The 27,384-nt window shown below is 41.3% G+C and overlaps 1 protein-coding gene across 2 annotated transcripts; it reads left to right on the forward strand.

Moving 5' to 3' along the window:
- Positions 1-1,364: 1,364 nt before the first annotated feature.
- Positions 1,365-25,813, forward strand: LOC143292563 (uncharacterized). 2 transcript variants are annotated; one of them, XM_076602978.1, is made up of 6 exons: positions 1,365-1,430; positions 12,382-12,583; positions 15,496-17,541; positions 18,464-18,546; positions 19,133-19,281; positions 19,864-25,813. In XM_076602978.1, the coding sequence occupies exons 2-6, from the start codon at positions 12,397-12,399 to the stop codon at positions 20,594-20,596; spliced, it is 3,198 nt and encodes a 1,065-aa protein (XP_076459093.1). In that variant the 5' UTR covers positions 1,365-1,430; positions 12,382-12,396; the 3' UTR covers positions 20,597-25,813. The 2 variants fall into 2 exon arrangements, with proteins under 2 accessions (XP_076459093.1, XP_076459092.1); XM_076602977.1 differs by lacking the exon at positions 1,365-1,430 and adding an exon at positions 10,389-10,535.
- Positions 25,814-27,384: the final 1,571 nt, after the last annotated feature.

The raw sequence follows: 27,384 nt of genomic DNA on the forward strand, positions 1-27,384 counted from the left end.
TCCTTGACAACACACTGTCCATGCAAACATTTATCACTCAGACATGTCAATCCTGTTACTGTCAATTGCGACGTATCAGTTCCGTACGGAAATACCTGTCCACCGACGCAACATCTAGACTTGTCGTTTCTCTCTTTCTCTCTCGTCTTGACTACTTAACTCCCTATTGTCTGGTTTGCCTGCTTCATCCATTCAGTTCCTTCAGCGCATACAAAACTCTGCTGCCCGACTCGTCCTCAGAAATAAAGGATCTGAGCACATCACTCTATTTTGCAACATCTCCATTGGCTCCCTGTCTCACACAGAATAAAGTACAAGATCAGCACTCTATATTATAAATGTATTCACAAATCTGCCCCTTCCTATCTTTGTGGCTGCCTTCACCTCTACACTCCATCTCGCTCTCTACGATCGGCTTCGGATCCCCTCTGTTTACGCATACCCAGATTCAAACACTCCACTGTTGGACGCCGTTCTTTCTCTGTCTCTGGACCTTGCATTTGGAATGAACTTCCTCTTTCGCTTCGTCAGGTCTCCGCACTCAGCTCTTTTAAGTCTGGCCCTAAAATCCACCTCTTCACAAGATAGTCTCATTCCCCTAACTCTTCCTTGTCTTCAGTTTCTTCAGTTTTAGAGTTATGACTGCGTGTAAATGACTGGTGTGAAAACGCTTAGATTTGTCTCTGCACAAGATTCAGCGCTATATAAATACTATCATTATTTTCAGTTTCAGTTTCAAGGTGGTGTCAAAAGCGTGTGGAGTGATCCATATTCGCTACACCTAAACTGTATTAATGAAGGAAAAAGAAGCAGACGCCTGACCTATGTATAGACCCAACCAGCGGGTCAGGCCTTGAAAACCAACCTGCTTCTAAAGAAAATACACACACACACACACACACACACACACACACACACACACACACACACACACACACACATACACGTGTACACACACACACACACACACACACACACACACACACACACACATACACACACACGTGCACACACACACGTGCACACAGACATGCACACAGACACACACACGTGCACTTGTACACACATACACAGAGACACACACGTGCACACACACACACACACACACGCACACACACACACACACACACACACACACACACACACACACACACACGTGCACACAGACACACACACACACACACACACACACACACACACAATCTGTGGCCGAACAGCTAAGCGTTGGGCTTTAAGAACAGGCAGGAAGAGGGGAGGGAGGTAACAAACGACACGTTAATGGACAGCTGTCACACAACAGAGTTACCTCCTATGAAACCTAACAATACGGACACCTCAGAATTACGTCAGTTATCTGTTGTCGATTCATTTCCTGGTCGGCCATTCGTCACCGAGAGGATAGACACAAACAGATCGCCAAGGCCTAGCAGGTAGGATGTTGTCTTTTTAGCAACTGAGATAACTGGAGACATTGACGATCATCTGCACCCTTAACATTGTATAAACTTGGTTTCCATTCACACACTATTGATGTGTCAGTTTCACACATTTGTGCAGTGAAATGCAACATGTTTGCTGTCAAAGAACTTCGCTCTGTCTCTGTCTCAGTATTGAAACTGACTTGGTTTCTCATTAATTAGAATTAACAGCAATTACGATTTTTTTCAGAATAACTCATGGATATGGATCGAATGTCTTTGTATAATCACTTTACTGTGTGATGGGTGCTGTTAAATGCATGATTTCTTTATGCACTGGGACCAGGAAATATTTTTCGCTGGTAGGTGACAGACGTAGTATTGGGGTGTTTGTAACTTTAGATTCACTGGGAACACCTGTCATGTATTAACTGTTGGTGTCGTATGCTTCTTTCTTCAACATTCTCTGTCTGCATTCATGTCAGTCTGAGAGAAACAACAAACAAAATGACAACCACCTTCAGTCTGACTTTCTGTCTCTTTGTCTGTCGGTCTGTCTCTTCCCTCTAGTCTGTGTGTCTGTCTGTCTTTCTCTCTTTCTTTCTGAACCTGTCTGTCTGTCTGCTGGTGTGTGTGTGTGTGTGTGTGTGTGTGTGTGTGTGTGTGTGTGTGTGTGTGTGCGCGCGCGCATGCACTTAATAATAATAATACTGGTATTTATATACTATAAAGGATTAGACAAGGAAGGGCAGCCAAGGGAGGCTATTTTGGGAAGAGGTGGGTTTTTGGCCAGACTTGAAAGAGCTGAGAGTGGAGACTTGACGAAGCGAAAGAGAAAGTTCATTCCAATCGCAAGGTCCAGAGACAGAGAAAGAACGGCGGTCAACAGGCGACTGTTTGAATCTGGGTATGCGTAAACAGAGGAGATCCGAAGCCGATCGTAGTGAGCGAGATGGAGTGTAGAGGTGAAGGCAGCCACAGAGATTGGAAGGGGCAGTTTTGTGAATACATTTATAACATAGAGTGCTGGTACTTTATTCTGTGCGACACAGGGAGCCAATGGAGATGTTGCAAAATAGGAGTGATGTGCTCAGATCTTTTCTTTTTGAGAACGAGTCAGGCAGCGGAGTTTTGTATGCGCTGAAGGGACTGAATGGATGAAGCAGGCAAACCGGACAATAGAGAGTTACAGTAGTCAAGGCGAGAGAGAATGAGAGAAACATGTGTGGATGCACACATACTCATATGCAAATAAATGCACTGATGTATATATGAAAGCAATCATAATGTTTAATTGTTTTAAACATAGTAAATGCAAACAAATATGTTCACGTATCCACTCGCACTTACACACACAAACACACTCACACACACACACACACACACACACACACACACACACACAGAGAGAGAGAGAGAGAGAGAGAGAGAGAGAGAGAGAGAAACACGCACACACACACAGAAACACGCACACACACACAGAAACACGCACGCGCACACTCTCTCTCTCTCTCTCTCTCTCAAACACACACACGCACACACACACACACACACACACACACACACACATTGATTGATAGATTGATTATGTTTGTTATAATAAACATGCTTTATCCTGCTATCGGATTGTTTGAGATAATTATACTTAACTCTCGCTCAGTCCAATCTTTCACAGCCCTTCCTTCTAACCTCTGACGCTTTTCATGTCTCCTTCCCTGTCTCAATCATCCCACCATCTCTTTTCATCACCCGCAACCCCAACGCATACACATACTGCATTCACCACATCCCCCACCCCTATTCCCGTCTAATATCACTTAAAAGTGAAAAGACGTTAAACCAAAGAAAGAAAGAAAACATGCACACACACACACACACACACACACACACACACACACACACACACACACACACACACACGATACACTTCTATGACAGAAAATTGCATTGCTGATGAACTGACAGTAAGATCTGACATTGATTTTCCAAAAAGAGCTAAAGCTATTTCATCACAAGAAACAGTTGCAACTTACGTTTCAAATCTGTGAAAATAATCTGGTGTTAACATGAACGAGTTAGCTATAAAACCATCTTATACTCCTATTCTTTTCGGGGAAATATTGAAAGCAGATTTTGATATCAACTATTCTGAATCAAAAAAAAAAAAGGAAGAAAATACCAATATCACGACGAGTACTGCCAGAACACGCCCAGCAGAAAAATACCAGAATCATCTCCATATATTTACAGATGGAACCGTTCTTGATGACAAAAATGGTGGCGCGGCTTTTTCTATTCCCGCTTTTAAAGTTGAAAAATCTTACTTTATTGGAAAAAATCTTTTTCATTTTTACGGCTGAACTTGTTGCTATCATACAAGCTTTGAGCGACTTGGTGAATAATCAAATGGTTTTCTTGAAAATAGCATTCTTTGTTGATTCCAAATCAGTACTTCATGCTCTAGAATCATTTAGCCTTGAAACAAGACCTGAATTAGTTATTGAGGCAAATCATTTGGTACATTGTTTGAGGATTAAAGGTACTGATGTTATTCTGTTGGGTGCCTTCTCATGTGGGCATTTATGGCAATGAAACTGCTGATAAAGCAGCTAAAAGAGGAGCACAAGATTCAGAAAAATCGACAAAAATACTTGTCCGACTTTCCGTGAAAGAAGCATACACTATGTTAGAAAAAACAGCATGGGGTCGATTTCATAAACGATGGAAGGCAGAGTCTTCAAAACAGAAAGGACATTATTCCCCGAACATATTATTAAAGAAAAAAATACCGAATTCATCAGTTTGCTATACAAGATTAATAACCTCTACTTTCTTCCGTATAAAACTTGACGCGCTGACGACAAAATATAATAAAAATGTTATATGCATTCGTGGTAAGCAGTTCGGCTTGCATCATAGTCTGTTTCAATGTCAGCAGTTGCGTATCTTCTTGCCCAAGTATTTCACAGAGAGTATGATTTTGGTGAAGTTATTTCTAACGAGGTTCTTTTAGTAGAATTCTCAAAGGCATTAGTTCATAGCCCTGTTTCTACATTCCTTTAATGTACTTCATAATCATGTTAATGGTTTTAGTTATTATCTTCATGATTGAATTGCTACTGTTAAAGCTAATTTCATGTTAGTTATGCATTTCTTAGTTGTTTTCTACCTTTTCTGTGTTATCCTGACTTCTCTTTCCCTTCTCCCCATCCCATCCCACTTTTTAAAGTTAAAAAATAAATAATCCTCTGATTTCAGTAATAGTGAAAAGACGCTAAACTAAAGAACGACCAGACACACAAAAGCACTAACACATATACATGTACACACTTTATTTTTTTTTATCAGTCTCGACCTGTGACTCTTACTGTTATTTTCGTTAGTCTTGATCCCTGTTTCCTTCTGATGAACGAAGGAGAGATGATTACTGTGGGCCTAGGTAGTTGGTTTTCAGTGTCATTGTAGATCTTGCTCAGTTATGCACGTCTTACCTGTCAGATCGTACACAGAAAGTGTGTGTAAATGGTAAATACTCTAGAGTATCTGCCTTGAAATATGGTGGCCCACAAGGGTCCCTCCTAGGTCCTGTTCTTTTCGTGCTGTATGCGGCTCCTGTGTCGGATGTCATCAGTCATCATGCGATGTCGCATGAGAGCTTTGCTGATGACACACAACTTTATCAGTCGGCTTCCATAGCTGAATTTGATGCACTGGTGACTCAAACACAGGAATGCATTGCTGGCCTAAAGGACTGGATGACTCTCAACAAGCTGCAATTAAATGATGATAAGACTGAATTTATGATAACCTGTCCAAAGAAGTTTCGTCAACATCCTTCCTTTCCTGACTCTGTTCTGATCAATAGCACACCTGTTTCACTTTCTCCCTCTGTTCGCAGTCTTGGTGTAATCCTGGACCAGTCTCTTTCCTTCCAACAGCATATTTCGAATATCTGTAAAGTTGCCTATTTGGAACTGCGTAGAATCAGCTCTGTCTGCCACTGTCTCTCAACCGATGCAACCAAGACACTTGTATGCTCTCTAGTTCTCTCAAGATTGGATTACTGCAACTCTCGTTTGGCCGGCCTTCCCAAATATCTGTTAGACAGACTCCAACGAATTCAGAATAACGCTGCCAGACTCATTTACAGAGCTTCTAAATTTGACCATGTTTCTCCTCTCCTTCAGTCTCTCCACTGGTTGCCTGTTTCTGATCGAATAGACTATAAGCTATCCACTCGGACCTTTTCTGCAGTCAACGGATCTGGCCCCAAGTATCTTTCTGAACTCATCCATATCTATACGCCGTCTCGCCAGCTCCGTTCTTCCTCTGATACTCGACTTCTCAGGATACCTCACGTCAGAAGTAAGACCTATGGACACAGATCGTTTTCTTTTCAATCGCCAAAGACGTGGAACAAGCTCCCTGATAACCTCCGTCATTCTGATTCCATCGCATCTTTTAAATCTCGTCTCAAAACTCACCTTTTCCCTCAGCAATAAGTTCAATTGTGGCAGGTCCACTTCCTTTTCGTTAGGTGTGCTTGACTATGTGTTTATACATATGTATGTGTACATAACTACATGCATGTATATGAATGTGTATATTGTGTGCGTGTGTTTATGTAAGTTTGTGCCTGCCTATGTGTGCGTATGTGCTGGGGTAGCTGTTAGATACACATGTATGTTAAAATGTATGTATGCAGTGTGTGTGTGCGTGTGTGTGTGTGTGTGTGTGTGTGTGTGTGTGTGTGTGTGTGTGTGTGTGTGTGTGCATGCGTGTGTGTGTGTGTGTGTGTGTGTGTGTGTGTGTGTGCGTGTGTGTGTGTGTGTGTGGTTACATTTTGGTGTGTGTATGTAACATAGATATAATGTTTTATGTTAACAAAAGCGTTTTTGTAAAGCACCTAGAGCAGATTTCTGGATAGTGTGCTATATTAGTATCCATTATTATTATTATTAGTTAGGAAACTTGGAGCACATTTAACTGTTTCAAAGAAAAACACAGAAAACTGAAACAAAACATGTGTCTTCGGATCACACACACACACACACACACACACACACACACACACACACATACAAAGAGTGGTTGGATGTGGCAACGATAGTGTGTGGGGGATGGGGGGATGCATTTTCATCAAAAATCACATCTGATTTGAAAGTAAAACGATCGATTACATGTGGCAGGGATAGTGTGTGGGAAATGGTGAGAGTACATTTTCATCCAAAATCACATTTTTAGAGAGGTTAAATAAAAGAACAAACACACACAATCTCTCTCTCTCTCTGGCTCTGTCTCTGTCTGTCTGTCTGTCTGTCTGTCTGTCTCTCTCTCTCTCTCTCTCTCTCTCTCTCTCTCTCTCTCTCTCTCTCTCTCTTACACACACACACACGGATTGCTCGGATTGTCATTACAAACACCTAATGATTTAGTGTATGGAGAAACAGCCAGATATCCCATAGTTTTGACTTCCACTGTTAAATGTATTCAATACTGGCTGAAAATAACTCAGATGGAAGAGCACAGATTACCCCATAAAGCCTATAGAATGCTATTAGATTTAGATAATAGAGGCAAGAGAAATTGGGTGTCTAATGTAAGAATGAAACTTTGTGAGTATGGTTTTGGTTTCGTATAGTTGAACCAAAGTGTCGGAGATATCAGCAATTTTATTCATGTATTTCGTAGAACATTAATTGATTGTAGATGGCAAAATTGGAACTCTCATATTCAGAATAGCAACAGATTTGATTTGTATCGAATGTTTTGTCATATACCTTATAATATGCCAGTTTATTTGTCAATGAGACTTGATAGACATCTGGAATATACTTTGGCAAGGTTTAGATTAGATGTTACTGAAATACGTACGCATTATTATCGATATCGAAAATCATGTGCACAAAATTTGTTTTGTCCAATGTGTCAACAATCTAAAGAAGATGATGTTCACTTTGTGTTGTGTTGCCCAGTATTAAGAGATCTTAGAGAACAATTGATTCCAGTTAAATACTGCCAACACCCTTGCTTGTTTAGACTTATCATGTTAATGTCATCAACAAATGAAAAGACTGTCAAGGAGTTCGCTCTATATCTGTATAAAGCATTCAAAAGGAGAAATGTATATGTTACCTCGTGAAGACTTTTGAATGTATGACTTCAGCATTTTACTGTATATCCCCCTTCAAAGGGGCTGTGGCCTTTATGAATAAACCATCTCATTCTCAATCTCAATCAATGTCTCTTACACACACACACACACACACACACACACACACACACACACACACACACACACACACACACACACACACACACACCTTAAGTCTCCAACTTCACCTATGCTTCCTCTTCAAACATTGCTTTGTACACCAAACACTGGGACGATATGATTTCTATTATGTCGATGATAATAAATGATGATAGGGATGATAAAGATGCTGCTGTCAGATTCCAGGCAGGCTTGGGTCTCCTTGACAAGGCTGTTGTGTACACTGAAAATATAATAAGCATCACGATTAGCCTCTTTCTGGAAAGAAATGTATTTCAAACCCATAGACCCAGTGCCACATAGCTTTCCATGCTCTTGCTTTTGATATGAACACCTTGTGCTGAGCCACTCACCAAGTCCAGCTCACGTCAGGTCACTGCAGTCACAAGGGTTTGAGAGTCGCTGTGTGAAGATGACACTTTCACGCCACAGCACGCCGCGTGCTGGGACTTTGCGGTAATCTGATTGGTCGTTATTCTGGTCTCATTAACACAACAACCTGTAAGTAACGTACCTGTTCCGTGTGTGTGTGTGTGTGTGTGTGGTGGGGGGGGTGTGTGTGAATAATTTTCATTCTTTATGTGACATTAAAAGTGTACATTGAATATAAGGAGACATGTAGGTAAACCACAACAGCTACTCATCTGAGGGAGTGGGTGATAGGGGTGTAGCGGTGGGAGAACAAGAACCGTATGGACAGCAGACAGGAATCCACGTTCAGTTGATATATGACTTTAAATCCTCAACAACTTTAAATACGGGATACTAGTGTGGATTAAAAAAACAATAAAGTAACCCGTGCATGTATCACACATTACAGTCAAACACTACGGATGTACGGAGATAAGATAAGATAAGATAAGATAAGATAAGATAAGAATAACTTTATTATCTCCAACTGGAGAAATTTGGTCAGGTGCATTATCACAACATAGACAAGTAAACAACATGGGGACCATAACTGTAAAAGCCAACAACAGCCCCAACAAATATTACGAAGATATAAATGTAAAAAATATCACGTACATCGTTTCATACATACATCCACACACTGCAGGTAATAACTAGTATTCTTAATGTAAAAACAGAAAGAATTAAGAAACATTATTTGAATATAATTATAAACATAGCCTACTATACTGCACATTGATTATAATAGACAGATAAGACATTTCAGAGAAGGAAAATAATGTGGTATAGATGCACTGACTCATCTGTCGCTCTTTTTTTTTTCTTTTTCTCAGGGAGGCAATTGCTATAAAACCCGTCAGATCAAACCTTATTTGTCTAAACGTACAATGCAAAAACAAGATAGGCAAGGCCTTCAAGACTGATTTGTGATACACTTGAAAAAAAATCTAATCGTTAAAATGTGTGTGTGTGTGTGTGTGTGTGTGTGTGTGTGTGTGTGTGTGTGTGTGTGTGTGTGTGTGTGTGATCAACCAAACCCACACAAATGTTTCATTACATTCTCAGACAGGCGGACAGGCAGGTAGTTGGGAAGTATCCAACACGACACTTAATCAATAGTTCTTTACACAACAGAGTTACCTCCAGTGAAACTGACAATAAGGACACCGCAGTATTTCGTCAGTCACATGTGGTCTATTCATTTCCTGATCAGCCATTCGTCACCAAGACGATGTCGTCGGTACAGAAGTAGAAGGACGAAACAAGTTGGAGACGTTTGCTCTGGACCGTCCAGCTTGGCGCAGCAAAATCACCACAGGAGCCCGTGCAGCTGAAGCCAGGCGCATTACCGAGGCGCAACGAAAGCGTGCTGAGCGTAAGGCTCGAGATACATCCACTAACACGACAGCACCCACTCAATTGTGTCCCACATGTGGTCGAGCCTCCAGGGCCCGGATAGGCTTCATCAGTCATCTCCGGACCCACAGCCACCGATCTTCCATATGATTTTTTGAAGCCATGGTCATCTTCCAATCGGAAGGACGAACATCATCATAAGGACGAAAACCAATCTCTTCGCCAATAGCTTTCTCCCCAAAAGCAGCCAATGCCCTGTCTCTCGAACAAATCCAGTATAATTAAAGAGAATTGTGCAATCAACAACCATTTACCTGAAGATCTAGACATCAGCGCCATCAATTTGCGGCTTATGTTCAAACATGTGTAGTGTGTGTGTGTGTGTGTGTGTGTGTGTGTGTGTGTGTGTGTGTGCGCGCGCGCATGTGTGTGCGTGTATATGTGTGAGTGTGCACGCACAAGTCCTTATATTGATGTGCACATGTATGTGTCCAGAATTCTACTGTATTTGTGCTTGTGCATGATTTTCGATTCATGTTTCTACCTGTTTATGTACCCCCACATCCATCCAGCCACCCCAATATTCCTTGTGATCCCGGTACACTTGGTAATAAAAACATATTCTATTCTATTCTATTCTATACACCAAGACCAAGAAATATCGATGATCGGTTGTTAAAGATAATGATTTGTATGCCAGTTCTATACAGATAAAGAGAAAGAGTGAGAGACAGAGAGAAAGAGAAGAGAGACACACACACAGACAGAGAGAAGAGAGAGAGACACACACACACACACACACACAGAGAGAAGACGAAGACGAAAACAGTTTACACTGGTATTTCCAACGTAGTCTAAAATTAGGAACACTTCAAAATCACGTCAGTAACCTGTGATTGAATTATTTCCTGGTCTGGCAATTTGTCAGACAGAGCTGGCAGGTAAAACACTATCTGTGACCAGTGATCATCAATATTTCTTGGTGACATATCACAGTGACCTGTGTTCCTAAGAGTGTATGAAGCTGTGTTTTCGTCAATGCATAATTAATGTGATCACTTCAGCGACTGCCGTTGGTGAGTGTAGTGCGACAGGTTTTGCTGAGGGACTGTTTCGTTCTCTGTCTCTTTCTCAGTATTGAAACTGACCACTAGTTCCTCGTTGATTAGCATTGACACCTCTGATTTTATTTTATAACAATGAAAGATTTTTTTTTTTCTCAACAGTAATTGCCTCACAGACATATTAATGAAGTTTGGAGAGGTAACTAGTTGACCGAGCGAATAGACACAGTTGCAGGTGTATTAGTTTTACCAGTACTGGCAGTATTAGGGGAACCATTACTGTGCATAGAATTATGTAGAGTTATACTGGATACTGTTGTCACTGTCGCCAAATGTCTTCATTTCTAAATTGATAAGACATGTGAGTGTCAATGTCTGTCAGTTCTCTCCTCTCTTTCTGTCCCTCTGTCTATCTCTGTCTCTGTCTCTGTCTCTCTCTCTCTCTCTCTCTCTGTATATATATATATATATATATATATATATATATATATATATATATATATATTATATATATATATATATATATATATATATATATATATATATATATATATATATAGTGATGGCCTTCAGGTAACGCGTCCGCGTAGGAAGCGAGAGAATCTCAGCGCGCTGGTTCGAATCACGGCTCAGCCGCCGATATTTCCTGCCCCTCCACTGGACCTTGAGTGGATGCTAGTCATTCGGATGAGACAATAAAACGAGGTCCCGTGAGCAGCATGCAATTAGCGCACGTATAAGAACCCACGGCAACAAAAGGGTTGTTCCTGGCAAAATTCTGCAGAAAAATTCGATTCGATAGGAAAAACAAATAAAACTGCATCACGAAAAAAAAAAAAAAAAAGGGTGGCGCTGTAGTGTAGCGACGCGCTCTCCCTGAGAGAGCAGCCCAAATTTCAAACAGAGAAATCTGTTGTGATAAAAAGAATACAAATATACATATATATATATATATATATATATATATATATATATATATATATATATATATATATATATATATATATATATATATATATATATATATTTTGTGTGTGTGTGTGCGATATTAAAAATAACTAAATGATGACAAATCTGAAGCGATGATTATTTCCTCTTGAAGATTGTCCACATCTGTCTCTATTGCAGTTGATGCCACAGTTTAGTTTTCTAAATCAGCAAGGAACTTCGGAATCATTCTGGACTCAAACCTTAGTATGCACAAAGTACTTACAAAGTTGGGTATCTGGTCTTTTCTGCTTTCCACATCATAGGACCTACCTATGTTTCTGACCTTATCAGTGATTACACTCCCTCAAGAACTATCCGCACTTTTTCTAACTGTTACACTCTGAAACTTCCTCATGCCAATACCAGAACCTATGGTGAACGTTCTTTCCTCTTTGCTGGTCCTCACATCTTGAACGACGTTCCTTATCATATCTGTGCATCTGATTCCGTTTCTGCCTTTCGCTCTTCATTACAAATCGCATCTCTAAGCACTCTCGGTTTCCTTCTTCTCCAACGCCACCCCATGGGTGTCAGCTCACTTTGTGTGCATGATGAATGAGGTATAGAGAGTGTTGGGGTGAGGGAGGGGTTTGGAGAAAGAGTGGTCATGAAGGATTTATCTAAATTCTAATTGTAACTTTTGTCTTTCATGTAAAGGGCGTTATAAAAAATGTACATTATATTTAACACACACACACACACACACACACACACACACACACACACACACACGCACGCACGCACGCACACACACACACACACACACACACACACACACAGATTCGTGTATGAACATCACTACTGTCAGCATAACAGCACAGCCCCCTGTTTGCTTCACACAAGCTGTTGTCTCACTTTTTTCCCCCAGACTAATCCGGCCACCATGTCTGCACGTGACTGGAGGATAGGAAGGCAAGTCGTGGCGCGTGTAGTGGGGGCCTCAGGGGCTGACGTCATCTCAATCATTCAACGTCACTGTAAACAGTGGATCCAACGTGTAGTCAAAGCGGAGGATACAGACAACGGATGTGTTATCATTGTGGAATCTTACGAACCTGCCCTGCGTTGTGGTGATGTCATTATTGTTGCTATTATTCACTCATCACACCCGCACCACATAGATGGCTCTCTCTCTCTCCCCCTCTCTCTCTATCTCTGTCTCTCTCTCTCTCTCACACACACACACAAACACACACACACATTTTCCAGGCACACACCAACACACATAACACACAAGAACGCATGGACATACACATACACACACTCCCTCTGTCTTCCTCCCTCTCTAATTCACACACACACACACACACACACACACACACACACACACACACACACACACACACACACACACACACACACACACACAACCACATACAGGGCAGGTGAAGGTCAAACATTGCTTTTGTACACCAAGCACTTGGACGATTTGATTTCTATATGTTGATGATGATGAATGATTATAGGGATGATAAAGATGCTGCTATCAGATTCCAGGCAGGCTTGGGTCTGTTTGACAAGGCTGTAGTATACACTGAAAATATAATAAGCATCAGCCAAGCTAAGATACAAACACCTGCAGTGCAGATCAGGGAAATTGAGCGACACTTCCAAAGACGCAACCGCAAGTGCCGGGATGACCGTCGACCATGGCACATTGAGCTCTGAGAAGGAGCTTGCCACGAGCCGAAAAGAAATTAACCTCTTGTGGGGATCGATCCACGAGCCTGTAAATTTTCATGCGCGTGGGATCGAACCAGTGTCCTCACTGTCGACAGTCCGTGACGCTAACCTCTTCGCCACGGTGGCTAGTCCTTCAATGACATACAGTTTTGTCATTCCGTGACCAAGCTTTTTCTCATTTTGATAAACGTGCAAAAAACATAATCTAAACTCCGCTGATACGATTAGCCTCTTTCTATATATACTGACACTGACAAACTGACACACATTACACACATGCACACATGCATACATAAACGCACACATGCGCTCTCGCACACACATACACACACAGGAGCAAGGGTGCACACACATTCACATAAAAAACACACACATGCACACACATACATTTGCACTTGCATGTGTCCACACACGCGCGCGCGTGCACATACACACACACATACATACATACACAAAAACACTCTCACATACACACACATATACAGTCAAGCAATGACGTATGTAACACACTCGTATGCACACACACACACACACACTCTCTCTCTCTCTCTCTCTCTCTCTCACACACACACACACACACGCACACACACACACACACACACACACACACACACACACACACACACACACACACACACACACACACACACACAAACGCGTGTTCGCGTGCATATTTTATGCTATATATTAGACGGATCAGAATATGCTTGAAATTTGACCCTGTAAAATACAAAAACTCTCTTTTTTTGTCCCTTGCATGTAAAATTATATTTCCCAAATCCAAAAAGAAAAAAGAAAAATCACCATCACCACCACCAACAATTAACCTGCAAAGAAGTTTCTATTTCACAACATGATAAATAGATTTAAAAAAAAAAAAACTAAATTAATAATGTTTCGAAGAAACCTCAACAGAAATAAATAATGATTAAATAAGCAAACTAATAACGGAACGAACAGAATTTGAAAAAAAAAACCCAAAAAAGTAAGAACAAAAACAACAACAAAAACCAGACCACTTCATATTAAACGTTTAATTTCAATGGTAGTCCAACTTACAACAAAAAACCCAACATGTATTAGATACATCACATGCGTGAATAGTAATTTGAGACTTATATTCAATATCGTTACTGTTCTACGTTTACTCTTTGAGAATCATCTGCGGTTAATATGTTGTAACACAACCACTGTGTCTTAAAATCTTGTATATTCCATTGTATTCTTGCATTGTGTTCTTCTATTTTATAGCACCAGGAAATGTATCTTTCAAAAACTGCTAGGTTGGGTCTGCTTTTGTCAAATTTACCTGTATAAATTACATCTATCCAAGCTGTACCAAAAAGTCCAATACTGTCATAAAATATTCACATATGTACACACAAATGCACACACATACATATGCATATGCATGTGTGCACCACACACACACACACACACACACACACACACACACACACACACACACACACACACACAACAGTAACAGTAACAACAACAACAACAAACAAACAAGCAAACAAAAAACACTCACACTCTCGCATACACACACATATGCAAGTTCGCATTGACACATGTAACACACACACACACACACACACACTCTCTCTCTCTCTCTCTCTCTCTCTCTCTCTCTCTCTCTCTCTCTCTCTCTCTCTCTCTCTCTCTCTCTCTCTCTCTCTCTCTCTCTCATGCAGTTTGCGTGGAACATACAGACGACGGACGTGTTGTCATTGCGGAAGATGAATGGTGATGTTTTTTTGTTTTTTTTATTCTACACTCATCATACGCACACACATACATGCCTTTCCACCCCCTCCCACCTCTCTCTCCCTCTCTCTCAAGCACATTTTTCCAAACACACACTGACACACAAGCACGCATGGACACACATCAGTGCACGCAGGAACACACATACACACGCACACACACACACACTCTGTGTGTGTGTGTGTGTGTGTGTGTGTGTGTGTGTGTGTGACACAACGCACACATACATTCACGTAAAGCACGCATGTGCGCACAGACGATTAAAACAAACGGGAATAGCCACAGAGAGCCTACCCCCCCCCCCCCTCCTCACACACACACACACGCGCGTCTTTGTTGGTTGTTAAGTTGGTTGTTTGACAGGATGATTGACTGCCAGGCTGAGTGGATGGATGGCTAGTTGTTTATTCTTCTTTTTTTCTGTTTCTTTTTGATTTCTTTGTTTTTGTTTAGCTGATTTGTTTGAGTTTCAACCTTCATTCAACACAGGCTGTGGTGTTGTCTTGTGCAATGTCCTTCTGTGTCACAGGTTGGCTGTGGTCATTCTCAAGTATCATCAGACATCGGTACGGCCCTGACAACGTGCAGCTGGATGTCATTGTCCCTGATGTCTATGGCTGTCAGGTAGCTGTCAGGGAAGACCACGTGGAAGTCAATGTGGGGCGTGACGTCATTGACAGAATCACATGTGATGAACAGTGGCGAAACACATTCCTCCACACAGCACAAAGCTTGGATAGTGTGCCATTGTCCGTGCTCTATGTGAGCACTGGTCACATTGCAGTCACACATCTGCCACGTACCGTAGGGCCAAGCGTTTGGAAATTGACATGGGCATTCAAGGTCATTGAAGCACTGATCGAGCTGTTGACTCCATACAAAGATATGTTCCTGACAGGCCCACTTCCTCTCACAGAGAGGCTCCTTGAAAAATGCGAGAGTAGGTCAGTACATGGAATGTCATCACCTGATCCAGATTATTGTCAATCTGATGCAGTCATGCAAAGCGGAGAATCGTATCTTTTCTGTCCTACAGGTGTGAAAAGGAATGACATGATTAATTTCTTTTGTAGAGAAGGTGTGTTTCTCAGGAGGATGGAAATAAAATTCCCGGGAGTCCAATTCACTTGTGATAAAAACAGACTCGCACTACAATTAAGCGGTGCGGTCGATGCTGTGAGGAAAACAACACAAGACATCTTCAGTTACTTTGAAAGCGTGTCACATGAGATCATCCAATTGACAGACACACAGGCCATGATGATGGCAAAACCCGATGCACAGGATTGGTTGAAGCGTTCAATCAACGATGAAGACATTGTCTGTACTTGGAAACTTGAACATGTTAATGGAAAGGGGGGAAAGCAGAAAATGTCGAGGAACATGTCTGAACAATCAAACCAGCAAGTGACAGTAATTTCGGTTACTGCTCCCAAAGTAGAGATTCCAAGATTTATGCAGGTATTTCATTCTTGTTTCCAAACAACACAGATCGTACTCGGCGAGAGCTGGGTTCCAGATTTACAGTCATACTCTTTCAAACAATTCCAAGATGACCTGCAAAAGTCCAGTGGATCTAGAATTGCTCCAGTGTTCAGAGCTGATGGAAATCAAATCACTATCTGTGACACAGCATCAAACTGCTGCACTACTCGAGGAGCTTTCATTCAGTTCTTTTACGGGAGGTGGATAAAGCCGAACAAGGTTTGCACACAGGACAAACAAGTGGACACGGACAGCAATCTGGAAGAAAAAGAAACCCAGACAGAAGAGAGAAGTGAAGAAAAACAGACCCAAACCAGGATCAGAAACCAACAACACAAGTGGCAGCAGACATCGGAGATCGACGTGAAGGAAGGAGAGGCACAGACACAGACCCCGACCACACATCTTGAGCACGAGAAGCAGCAGACAGATGAGGCACAGATACAGACCACACATCTTGAGCACGAGAACCAACAGACAGATGAGGCACAGATACAGACCACACATCTTGAGCACGAGAAGCAGCAGACAGATGAGGCACAGACCCCGACCACACATCTTGAGCACGAGCAGCAGCAGACAGATGAGGCACAGATACAGACCACACATCTTGAGCACGAGAAGCAGCAGACAGATGAGGCACAGACCCCGACCACACATCTTGAGCACGAGAGCCAACAGACATATGAGGCACAGATACAGACCACACATCTTGAGCACGAGAACCAACAGACAGATGAGGCACAGACCCCGACCACACTTCGTGAGCACGAGAAGCAACAGACATGTGAGAGCAGCGTGAATACAGACACCAAACAAAGTTCGTTGACAGAACAAGAAATGGAAGCGGAAAACTACACAACATCCACCACATTGGAAGAACATCAAAGGGGAGAGAAACAATTAGAAAATCCAGAGATACAGACAAAGTGGAAACAGCGGCAGACAGATGTTAGTGACACAGATAACGAGCAGTCACATGAAGGGAGACAACAAGCAAGGCCCCGGTTATCTCCCCCACAAAGTGTCCCGCAAGCACACAGCCCGGACCTTCAAGAGAATGAGGACTGCTCACGTCACTGCGGAAAAGGTAATGAACCTGAGAGAATGATGATACTCTTTTTTTTCAAAAGTATAGTCTGAAACCTAGTTTTCCCTGCAGAAAAATAACACACTACAATTTGTCCTTGTGATATTATTTATCATTTATCTCAGTTTCAGTTTCACTTTCTCAAGGAGGCGTCACTGCGTTCGGACAAATCCATACACGCTACACCACATCTGTTGAGCAGATGCCTGACCAGCAGCATAACCCAACGCGCTTAGTCAGGCCTTGAGTGCATGCTTACATATTTGTGTACCTACGAAAGTGGATTTCATTTTACGTAATTTCGCCAGAGGACAACACTCTCGTTGCCATGGGTTCTTTTTCAGTGCGCCAAGTGCGTGCTGCACACGGGACCTCGGTTTATCGTCTCATCCGAAAGACTAGACGCTCAGTTTGATTTTCCAGTCAAACTTAGGAGAAAGGGCGAGAGCGGGGTTCGAACCCACACCCTCACGGACTCTCTGTATTGGCAGCTGAGCGTCTTAACCATTCTGCCACCTTCCTCCTTATATCATTTATCTTTGAAGAATGACTCAGATGTGGCTGTGAGATTGTCTATCTTGCTGGCTAACTGCCTATACTTAGGTATTATCATTACGAAAAGGGTTCAGTTACAATCAGTTACAAAATTCCATAGCGTTCATATTATAGTTCACCCTGAGTCTGCATCTACTAAGAATATATACGCTTCTATTGTAACTTCTGTGCAATTCAGCCGACAGATGAAATACCTGATTTCCGTAGTCCAAGGCATACTCCAGAGACATAATTATTTTATTAAGTAACTCCATGTTTAATCATATCCCCCCCACCCCCACCCCCAATCCCTACCCCTCTGCCTTATCGTTCAACATGACTGTGTGGACACATGCTGACCTAGAACGTGCTCTGTGTGTACGCACAGATTTCTGTGATCAGCCGGAGACACAGGACAACCCAGATGAAGACTGGTCTGAAACATTGCCGAAAACTGTTGTCAGCTCTGAGGTATCTCTTTATTATAGATTATTATAGTGTTGTTGTCGTCGTCGTTGTTATTGATGTTGTTATGTTTAATGTTGTTGATTTTACTATGCTTGTTTGGTGTTGTGTGTTTGTTTGTGTGTGTGTGTTTGTGTGTGTGTGTGTGTTTGTGTGTGTGTGTGTGTGTGTGTGTGTGTGTGTGTGTGTCTGTGTGTGTGTCTGTGTCTGTGTGTCTGTGTTTCTGTCTGTGTTTTTGTTAGTGTCTGTCTATCTGTGTGTGTGTGTGCTTGCTTTTTTTGCGTGTTTATTTTCTGCTTCATCTCTTTCTGGTTGTTTCTGATACGCCTTTGCCTGATCTCTGGGTTTTTTTTTAATCACGTCCGTTGATGATGTTTGTGACGATGACACGTTTCCATTATTATGTGATGTTACGTTCAGTAGAGTCAAACGCACATCCTGTGTTTGAAGCGCTCTTTTGTTTGTTTCCATGAAAACTGCTTGTATGAATATAGATTTCTTCTCTCTTAGCACGATCTGCAGGGCGTAGTGTGCCAGTGTACTGGCAGTGTGTGAGCATGGAGCACTTCAGACTGTACACTGGTGCTGGCAGGAGTACAGGACAGAGGACAGAGCGGACAGCACCAGGTCTCTCTCTGACACCTGCCCTCCCCAACACCTGTCCGGGACGATCGAGGATCCGCTGATACAAGTCCCCAGCCCGAGGTCCGGCCCACACAACGACCTCCTCACGCGATCCAGGTGATTGACTTGATGCCCTGCAGAACGGTTTTCTTCCTCCCCTTTCTTCACTTCCTCCACTTCCTCCTTTCCCTCCGCTTCCTCTTCCTCTTCCTCCTCCACCACCAACTGTTACAACAACTGCTGCTGCTGCTAACACAACAAGAACAAAAACAAGAACAAAAACTGCTACTGCTGCTGCTACTACTACTACTGCTGCTGCTGCTGCTGCTAACACAACAAGAACAAGAACTACTGCTGCTGCTGCTGCTGCTACGACGTTTACTGCTACTACCACTGCTGCTTGTAATTGAGGTTTTCTGTTTTGTTTTTGCTTTGCGCTGTTTCTTTTCCTTGGCTATAAACAGATTATGTGAACCAAAACGAGAACAATTAGAAATTCTCTCTCTCTCTCTCTCTCTCTCTCTCTCTCTCTCTCTCTCTCTCTCTCTCTCTCTCTCTCTCTCTCTTCTTGTTCTTGTTCTTGTCCTCTCTCTCTCTCTCTCTCTCTCTCTCTCTCTCTCTCTCTCTCTCTCTCTCTCTCTCTCTCAGTAACGTAAACCCTACAAACATAACAGGAAATATTGCTTGTTGTGCGTGCAGCATCTTGGGGAGAAATCCAAGTCAAAGAACAAGCGATGACGTCGATCCGAACAGAGCAACAGCAAGACCACGTGGTTTAAGGTCTCACAGTGCTGTCCATGCCCCCACCACTCCTACATCTACCACCTCCAACACCACCACCGACAATAACGACAGCAGCAACAGCAACATCAACCACAATTTCCACGACAGGCTGTCAATGGTGGAACACCAAATTTCACAGATGGGAGGGGCACGTGACCGTGAGCCATGTCTGTTGGAGTGTCGAGTGGTTAACATGCAGCAGCGGTTGGAAAATATCCAACAACAACTAGACCTATACCACTCCCAGCAGCGACAACATGTGCACAACATCCAGCAGCAACAGCAACTTCACAACAACCAGCAACAACAACAACTTAACAATATTCAGCAACAACAACAGCTTCATGACATCCAGCAACAACAGCAGCTTAACAACATCCAGCAACAATTACGCTACATCCAGCAGCAACAACCATTGGATCATACCCAGCGTCATCGACAATTGAGTCACATCCAGGAACAACAGTCCGGCCAAATCGAAGGAGGGTCCAGTCGAGTCCAGCAGGACAGCAGTCAGATTCAGCAGCCGCTGCTTGACCATCGTCCAGAACAAAGTGACAGTGACTCTGACAGACTGTCCGTCTGCAACCCTTCAGACCCTTCCTCAGCGTCCTCTGCATCTTCTGAACAACAACAGCAGCAACAGTAGTTACAACAACAACACCCTCAGTAAAAACAACAACAACGACAACAACAACAACAGTGACAACAACAACAACTGCGTAAGTGACAGTGACAACTACAGCAACAACAGCAGCAACAGCAACAGCAACTACAACATCGAAACCAGCTGTAGATCCCCCCTCAACGTCCTCGGCGTCTTGATCTTCCTGAACAACAACACCAGCGAAAGGAACAAAGCAACTGCAACATCCTCGGTAGCAACAACAGTGACAACAACAACAGATGCATAAGCAGCATTGACAACTACATCAACTGTAGCAACAACAGAAACCGCAGCAACAGCAACTACAACATCGAAGCCGGCTGAAGCAGGAACAAAAAAAAAAAAAAAAAAAAAAGCTGCAGGAGCAACAGCATCAACACCAGTCTGTTATAACAATGAAGTCAATTGCTGCACTGTAATGTCGTCAAAATGCGCAACGCAGACTTTTCTTTTGTATATAGTTATGTCTTTTTTGTCTTTGCTGTCTTCTTTTATATGCTCAAGAGCTTAACATCTTCCAACTGCTTGAAACAACAGAAGAGGATGTTTACATCGCACTTCGTGGACTACTGCTGTGAGTACCAGCAGTTGCAGCAACAACAATAACAACAGCTGCAACAGGAACAATATAGCATAGCGATTGCAGCAACAGTATCAACACCAATCTGTAAAAACTTTTTTTTTTTTTTTTTTTTTTGAAACAACAGCATTGAAAACAGTTCTGAACTGTAACGTCGTCAAACGCAACAATGTAAACAGACTCTTGTTTTGTTCATATTTATGATTATGTGCTTTTTGTTTCTTCCTTCTTTTCTGTCAAAGAGCCAAAATATTCCAGAATGCTGTGTTACAACAGACGACAATGTCTGCATCACACACTGTGGGCAACTGCTGTGAGCATCATACTGTAGTAGTAATAGTAGTAGTAGTAGTATATGTTTCTATTGTTCTTATAAATCGGGAAACTAGGGCATGTATTCAAAAACGCGTGCTTCAGAAATGGTTGTTATTAATTAAAAATGAAAGGAGTTCTGTGTTGCTGGCTGCTACCGTGGTGACTATAATTTGACATTGTGATTTTAGAAGATGTTTGATTTCTTTTGAACACTCTCTCTCTCTCTCTCTCTCTCTCTCTCTCTCTCTCTCTCTCTCTCTCTCTCTCTGTCTGTCTGTCTGTCTGTCTGTCTGTCTCTCTCTCTCTCTCTCTCTCTCTCTGTGTGTCTGTCTGTCTGTCTGTCTGTCTCTGTCTCTCTCTCTCTCTCTCTCTCTCTCTCTCTCTCTCTCTCTCTCTTTATGTCTCTATCTGTCTGGATAATCCAGTTTCCTTCCCTCTGTATTTCTCATGCCTGCTGGAGTTCTTTCAGCTCATGTGACAGTTTTTCTTTGTGTACAAGTGAAGGGAAGTAATTTCGCTTTTGGTAGTGACAGTTGAATGATATATTGCCCCGCTCGTATTCTGGATTTTGTTGCTTCCTGTGAATGTGACTATCAATACAGTGTCCTTCAGTGTAGTGTAAAGTGTACAGTGTGCCATCCGTTCAGTACAGACACACTGCAGTAGGACCATATATTCTGTGACAGATGTGATTACTTCAGATGATAATCCATTCTGTACACAGTGCAGTAGGACCATAGATGCTGTGACAGATGTGATTACTTCAGATGATAATCCATTCTGTACAGACACAGTGCAGTAGGACCATTGATGCTGTGACAGATGTGATTACTTCAGATGATACAGGCTTGCAGTACAGTGTGAGGGATACGTTGATATCATGGCAAGGAGCAGAACGTTGTAGAATTTAAAATTGTTTATTATCTTCGTTTTCCTTTTTTATAACTTATAGTAGTTGTTTTTCGTTAGTTAGTTAGTTGGTTAAGTTGTTAATCTATTTGTTCATGTATTAATTCATTATGTTACTTTAAATAAAAACATTACTATTATTATGCTTCTTTTATTTACTACACAGTCATGCCGTTTTCTGTGGCAGTTTATGAAGGAAATAACAAGGAGCCATAGTCGTGCCTAATTGAAAGTATAACTGTTGTGCCTTGAAAATTCCACTGCTATGTTTGTGACAGAAAATATGATGTACCTTTTTTTTTAATCGAACATTGTAGATCATCGACAAGATTTGTAATATTGTTATCTTAACAGAAAATGTTGGCTGTATTTGATAAGATAAATAGCGTGTATTTGTTTGAAAAATAATGTATTTGATGTATCGATGTACAAAAACTGAAGACTCTCTCTCTCTCTCTCTCTCTCTCTCTCTCTCTCGCTTTCTCTTAAGTAGCATTGTGTAGTGCATGTAATGATATATATAATGTAGTATTGTGTAGTGTAGACCATGTTTCAGGGCGGGGACTATATGATAAAATGCACGCCAGTGCTTATCTATCATACTCGAAAACAAAGAATTTGTCTTGTCTTGTCTTGTCTTGTCTCCCCACCCCCTGTCGTAATGATCCAGAGCCCTGAAAATTAAAACATTACTGACCTTGACTTTGAATTCGACTCACTCCACCCCACCCCACCTCAACTATCCCTCAGTGGTCTATTTTTAAGAAGGTGACATATACATTGCCTCCGAGTGCGTGTAAAGGGACGTAACTTAACTTTGCTATCGGAGGTCATTGTGAGCTTTGATTTTCGTGTTTCGTGTCACTATGTTACTGGCAGATGTTTCCATTGACAGCAATATGCAACTCTGTGAATCAGGAAAACACAATTACTTACGTTTATTAGACTCATATAAAGAGTTTTGGGGGAAACAAAAGTACACCCTCAGCCAACCCAAGAATGATTTGCACACCCTATTTTTTGTACCGAAAATATTTGTAATGAACATATAAAAATAGGACATAGGACTGAAAACTATAAACAATGGATACAAAAAGATATTTGCTTTGTCAAAGATCTAACAAATAATAATCGATTCCAAGAGGCGCAAAAACATATTATAACTTACTTCCTGATGAATTTGAACCTAAATGTTGTAGAAAATGAAACACAAAACTTAATTTGGAACTGGAATGGAATGTAATATTCAATAAGATTATGAGCAGTCAGGAGATCGAGTTGAAATATGTTCAAATTAGGTTATATATAGAACCTTAGCCACACAAATGTTATGCTTTCAAACATGGGTGTGACAACTGACTCCAGATGCATATTCTGTACAGAAATGCAGGACAGCATAAAACATATGTTCTGGGATTGCATCCACGTTAAACACTTTTGGGAAAACGTTTAAATGGCCCATAATGATTGTTTAGATGGTAATTTAGGCTTGTCATTCATTGTATCTTTTATCTTATTTGGTAATGAAAAGCATCTTAAATCTAATAGAGTTCTTGACTATGTTTTGCTCCTTGCAATTTTTTTTTTCTTTCCTGTTCAAGTGCAAATTAAACTAAGTGTTCCCAAACGTGAACAGTTTTAAAACCTATCTTAAGTCTAAGAATGAAACGAAAAAATCAGTTTCAATAAAGGCCACGACACATCATAGGTATCTGGCTGACTGGTTTTATTACGAATGCCTTGTAACAACTTAAAAGAAAAATGCAACATGAACAAAAAGATCCAGTAAATACACCTATACATCCTTTTCTTCCAGTACATTATATACAACAGATTAAAATGTCCCTTATTCAGTGATGTTACCTACCTTTTTGTATGATGATATATATATATATATTGTTATAGTGTACCGGCAGTGTCAACCCCCACCACCCACACTCTGTCCCTGTCCCCCTTCCCTCCTTCCCCATCCCGTGGGAATAAAACTAGTCAGCACAGCTAATTCTCAGTTGTCTCCCAGAAGAACTGAACACTGACACAAGCTGACTGACAGACTGGTGATGTGAAGTGCAGGGAAATCATTGTTGGGCTGTGAGTACACGACTTGTATTGGTTTTATGCTATGTTGATAACTTAGTTTTGTTGGGAACAGTGTTTTGTGTCAGTGAACAGCCAGTTTAAGTTGATCTTGTAGCTGGTGAAAAGGAAAGGGGTTAATGTGTGGAGGGAAGTACCGCCTATATCTTTTGAGTTCCCCCCCATCCCCCGCCCCCCTCTACTATTTTGTTACAGAGATGTTGTTCTTATTTTTGGTTACAATGCTTGGTTCAAATGGTGTAGTGTCTTGGCGCACAATAAGGGTAGTGCAGTGGTATGTCAGTGTATTCTCAGTGTTGACTGACTGTGGAAACGATGAAAGCACTGAAAGATGAGAAGCCACGGAGATGGTATGTGTGTAACAGGTGTGTAGAGTAGTTTGGTTTTGGAAACACCTAAAGTGGGTTTGATGTACTTTGATGCATTCCTTATTGTGTATATAGTAGGTGGTGGTGTTTCAATGTGAACTGAACAGATCTATAAGCTAGCACACTGTCAGTGTGTGTTGAGGGTTTTTCATGTGTGTGTGCACATGAGGGAAACAGCAAGTGTTATGGAACACATGTTTGACTTGTTGGTAGTTGTGACAACATGTGTAGGAGTTGTGCTATGTGTCAGTGGTTTACCTTGTTTGGACTAAGTGAGAAAGCACATTGTAATGTGGATGATGAGTTGATTAACAATGAGAGCACTGAGGGTCAGTGCTATGTTGTTGCACATTGCTGTTTACCAGAGATATGTTGGAAGTAATGATATCCATACATGTACTTGTGTCAGTGGGGCACTTTGTGAAGGCAAAGAGGAGATTTGTTTGGTCATGGTAACACGCAGTTTTATGTTAAGTATGATGGGTAACATGAGTTGAACACTCAGGGTTGTATTGGTCAGTTGTATGTTTGGGGTACAGTATTGTATGTCACCGTTGGTGGCAGGTAAGCTTAATGAAGCTTGTTTTCACCACACATAGACCTGTGTGTGAGAGGAGTGCATACTGGTGGACATGTGAATAAAGAGGGTATAGGCCTTTCATATCAGTGATGTCCGGATATTTTGAGATTTTACCTGACCCGGGTTTTGGTTGTGTGTTTGTGTTCCAGGTGTGCAGCTTGTAGGTACTACTTTAGGCGTAGGGTGAACTTTTTACCTAAAAAGAAAAATGCAACATGAATAAAAGGATCCAATAAATACGCCTGTACATCCTTTTCATTCAACACATTATATACAACAGATTGAAATGTCCCTTATTCAGTGATGTTTCCTACTTTTTTTATGATGATATATAAATGTATATATATATATGTGTGTGTGTGTGTGTGTGTGTGTGTGTGTGTGTGTGTGTGTGTGTGTGTGTGTGTGTGTGTGTGTCGTTGTTATTGACAGAGGTACGTCTTTTCGCATTGCTTATATTTCACTATACTTTATCTGATAGAATTTTATCATGAACTGAACTGGACACAGAACTGAATGTGAAGTTGATTTTTTGCAGTGTCTTCCTCACATCTACATAAGAAACAGTTTTCAAATATGTACATGTATGTGTTGGGTTTTTGGTTGGTTTTTTCTTTGTTTTTGTTTTGTTTAATAGTTGGGGTTTTTGTGTGTTTGTTTTTGTTTTTTGTTTGTTTGTTTGTTTGTTTTGTTTTGTTTGGGGGGAGGGGGTGCTTTCTTTGGTGTGTATGTTTATGTGGGGGATGGGTGGGGTGTTGTTGTTGTTGCTATCTTCTTCGCCTTGACCTTGTTTTTTGCTTGGTGGTTGGTTGGTTTGCTTTTTTCATTCACATGATGTCTGTTGTTGGTGGGGGTTTTTTTGTTTGATTTTTTTTTGTTTTGGTTTTTGCTTTTTTTCGTGTGTGTGTGTGTGTGTGTGTGTGTGTGTGTGTGTGTGTGTGTGTGTGTGTGTGTGTGTGTGTGTGTGTTGTTTTTGTTTGTTTTGTTTTATTTTTGGTGTCGTTGTTTTTTTCTTTCTTTGTTTTGGTTTTTGTTGTTTTTCCTCTTCCTCTCATTTTCTTTTTGTCCTTTCAACAGCATACGATATGATGTTTGTTCTGATTTTTTTCTTTTTGTTCTGATTATACTGATAAAAAAAAAGTTTCTTAAAGCATTTTCTTTTCTTTCTTTTTTTTTCTTTTTTTTTCCATTGCTGATCTGATGAATACATGTATTACATTTTGTCAAAAAACAACAACAACAACATAAAACAAACAAACAAACAAAAAAAAACCCGTACAGTCTTCACGCCAGAACCACAAAGGTTGTGATGATGGGTATGGCTGTTTGAGATGAGGAAGCTTTTTGGGTGATGTTGTTTTTCTGTTGTACAGTGTGGGGGACACATTGTAATCAGAACAAGGACCTGAACCATCAGCTATGCTCTGTTTTATGTAACCTTTTTAGATTTATTACTTTTAGTTGGTGTTTTTTTGTTTTGTTTTTTTGTTTGTTTGTTTGTTTTGTTGTTGTTGTTCTTGTTTTTTGTTTGTTTGTTTTGTTTTGTTTTGATTCATTGTGCACTGATCATTTGTGTAATGAGTGGTTTATGCAGTGAATATTACTTGGTTATAGTGAAGCATTGCCCAGGGTTTACTTGTTGAGCATGGAGCTTTCCAATGCTGAGACAGAGACAGATGAAGATAAGTGGGTATATCCGTTAAGAAAACAAACTGTGTATTATAATTTTCATTGTGTTTTTGATCCCTCACTTCCCCTTCTGTCTCTTTCTCTCTGCTATCTAACACTCCCACATTTTCATTGTGGTGTCGTTCCCTTCTTCCTGAGGAGGAAGGTGGCAGAATGGTTAAGATGCTCAGCTGCCAATAATATGGAGTCGGTGAGGCTGTGGTTTCGAATCCCGCTCTCGCCCTTTCTCCCA

Source organism: Babylonia areolata, chromosome 18, assembly GCF_041734735.1.
Source record: "Babylonia areolata isolate BAREFJ2019XMU chromosome 18, ASM4173473v1, whole genome shotgun sequence".
Lineage (NCBI taxonomy): Eukaryota > Metazoa > Mollusca > Gastropoda > Neogastropoda > Buccinidae > Babylonia > Babylonia areolata.

Bases quoted from the DNA above. Each gene is read 5' to 3' on its own strand.
- LOC143292563 (XM_076602978.1), top strand. From the start codon at position 12,397: ATGTCTGCACGTGACTGGAGGATAGGAAGGCAAGTCGTGGCGCGTGTA. The intron at 18,547-19,132 runs GTATCTCTTTAT...TGGTGCTGGCAG, and splicing joins AAACTGTTGTCAGCTCTGAG to GAGTACAGGACAGAGGACAG. The intron at 19,282-19,863 runs GTGATTGACTTG...TTGTGCGTGCAG, and splicing joins GACCTCCTCACGCGATCCAG to CATCTTGGGGAGAAATCCAA.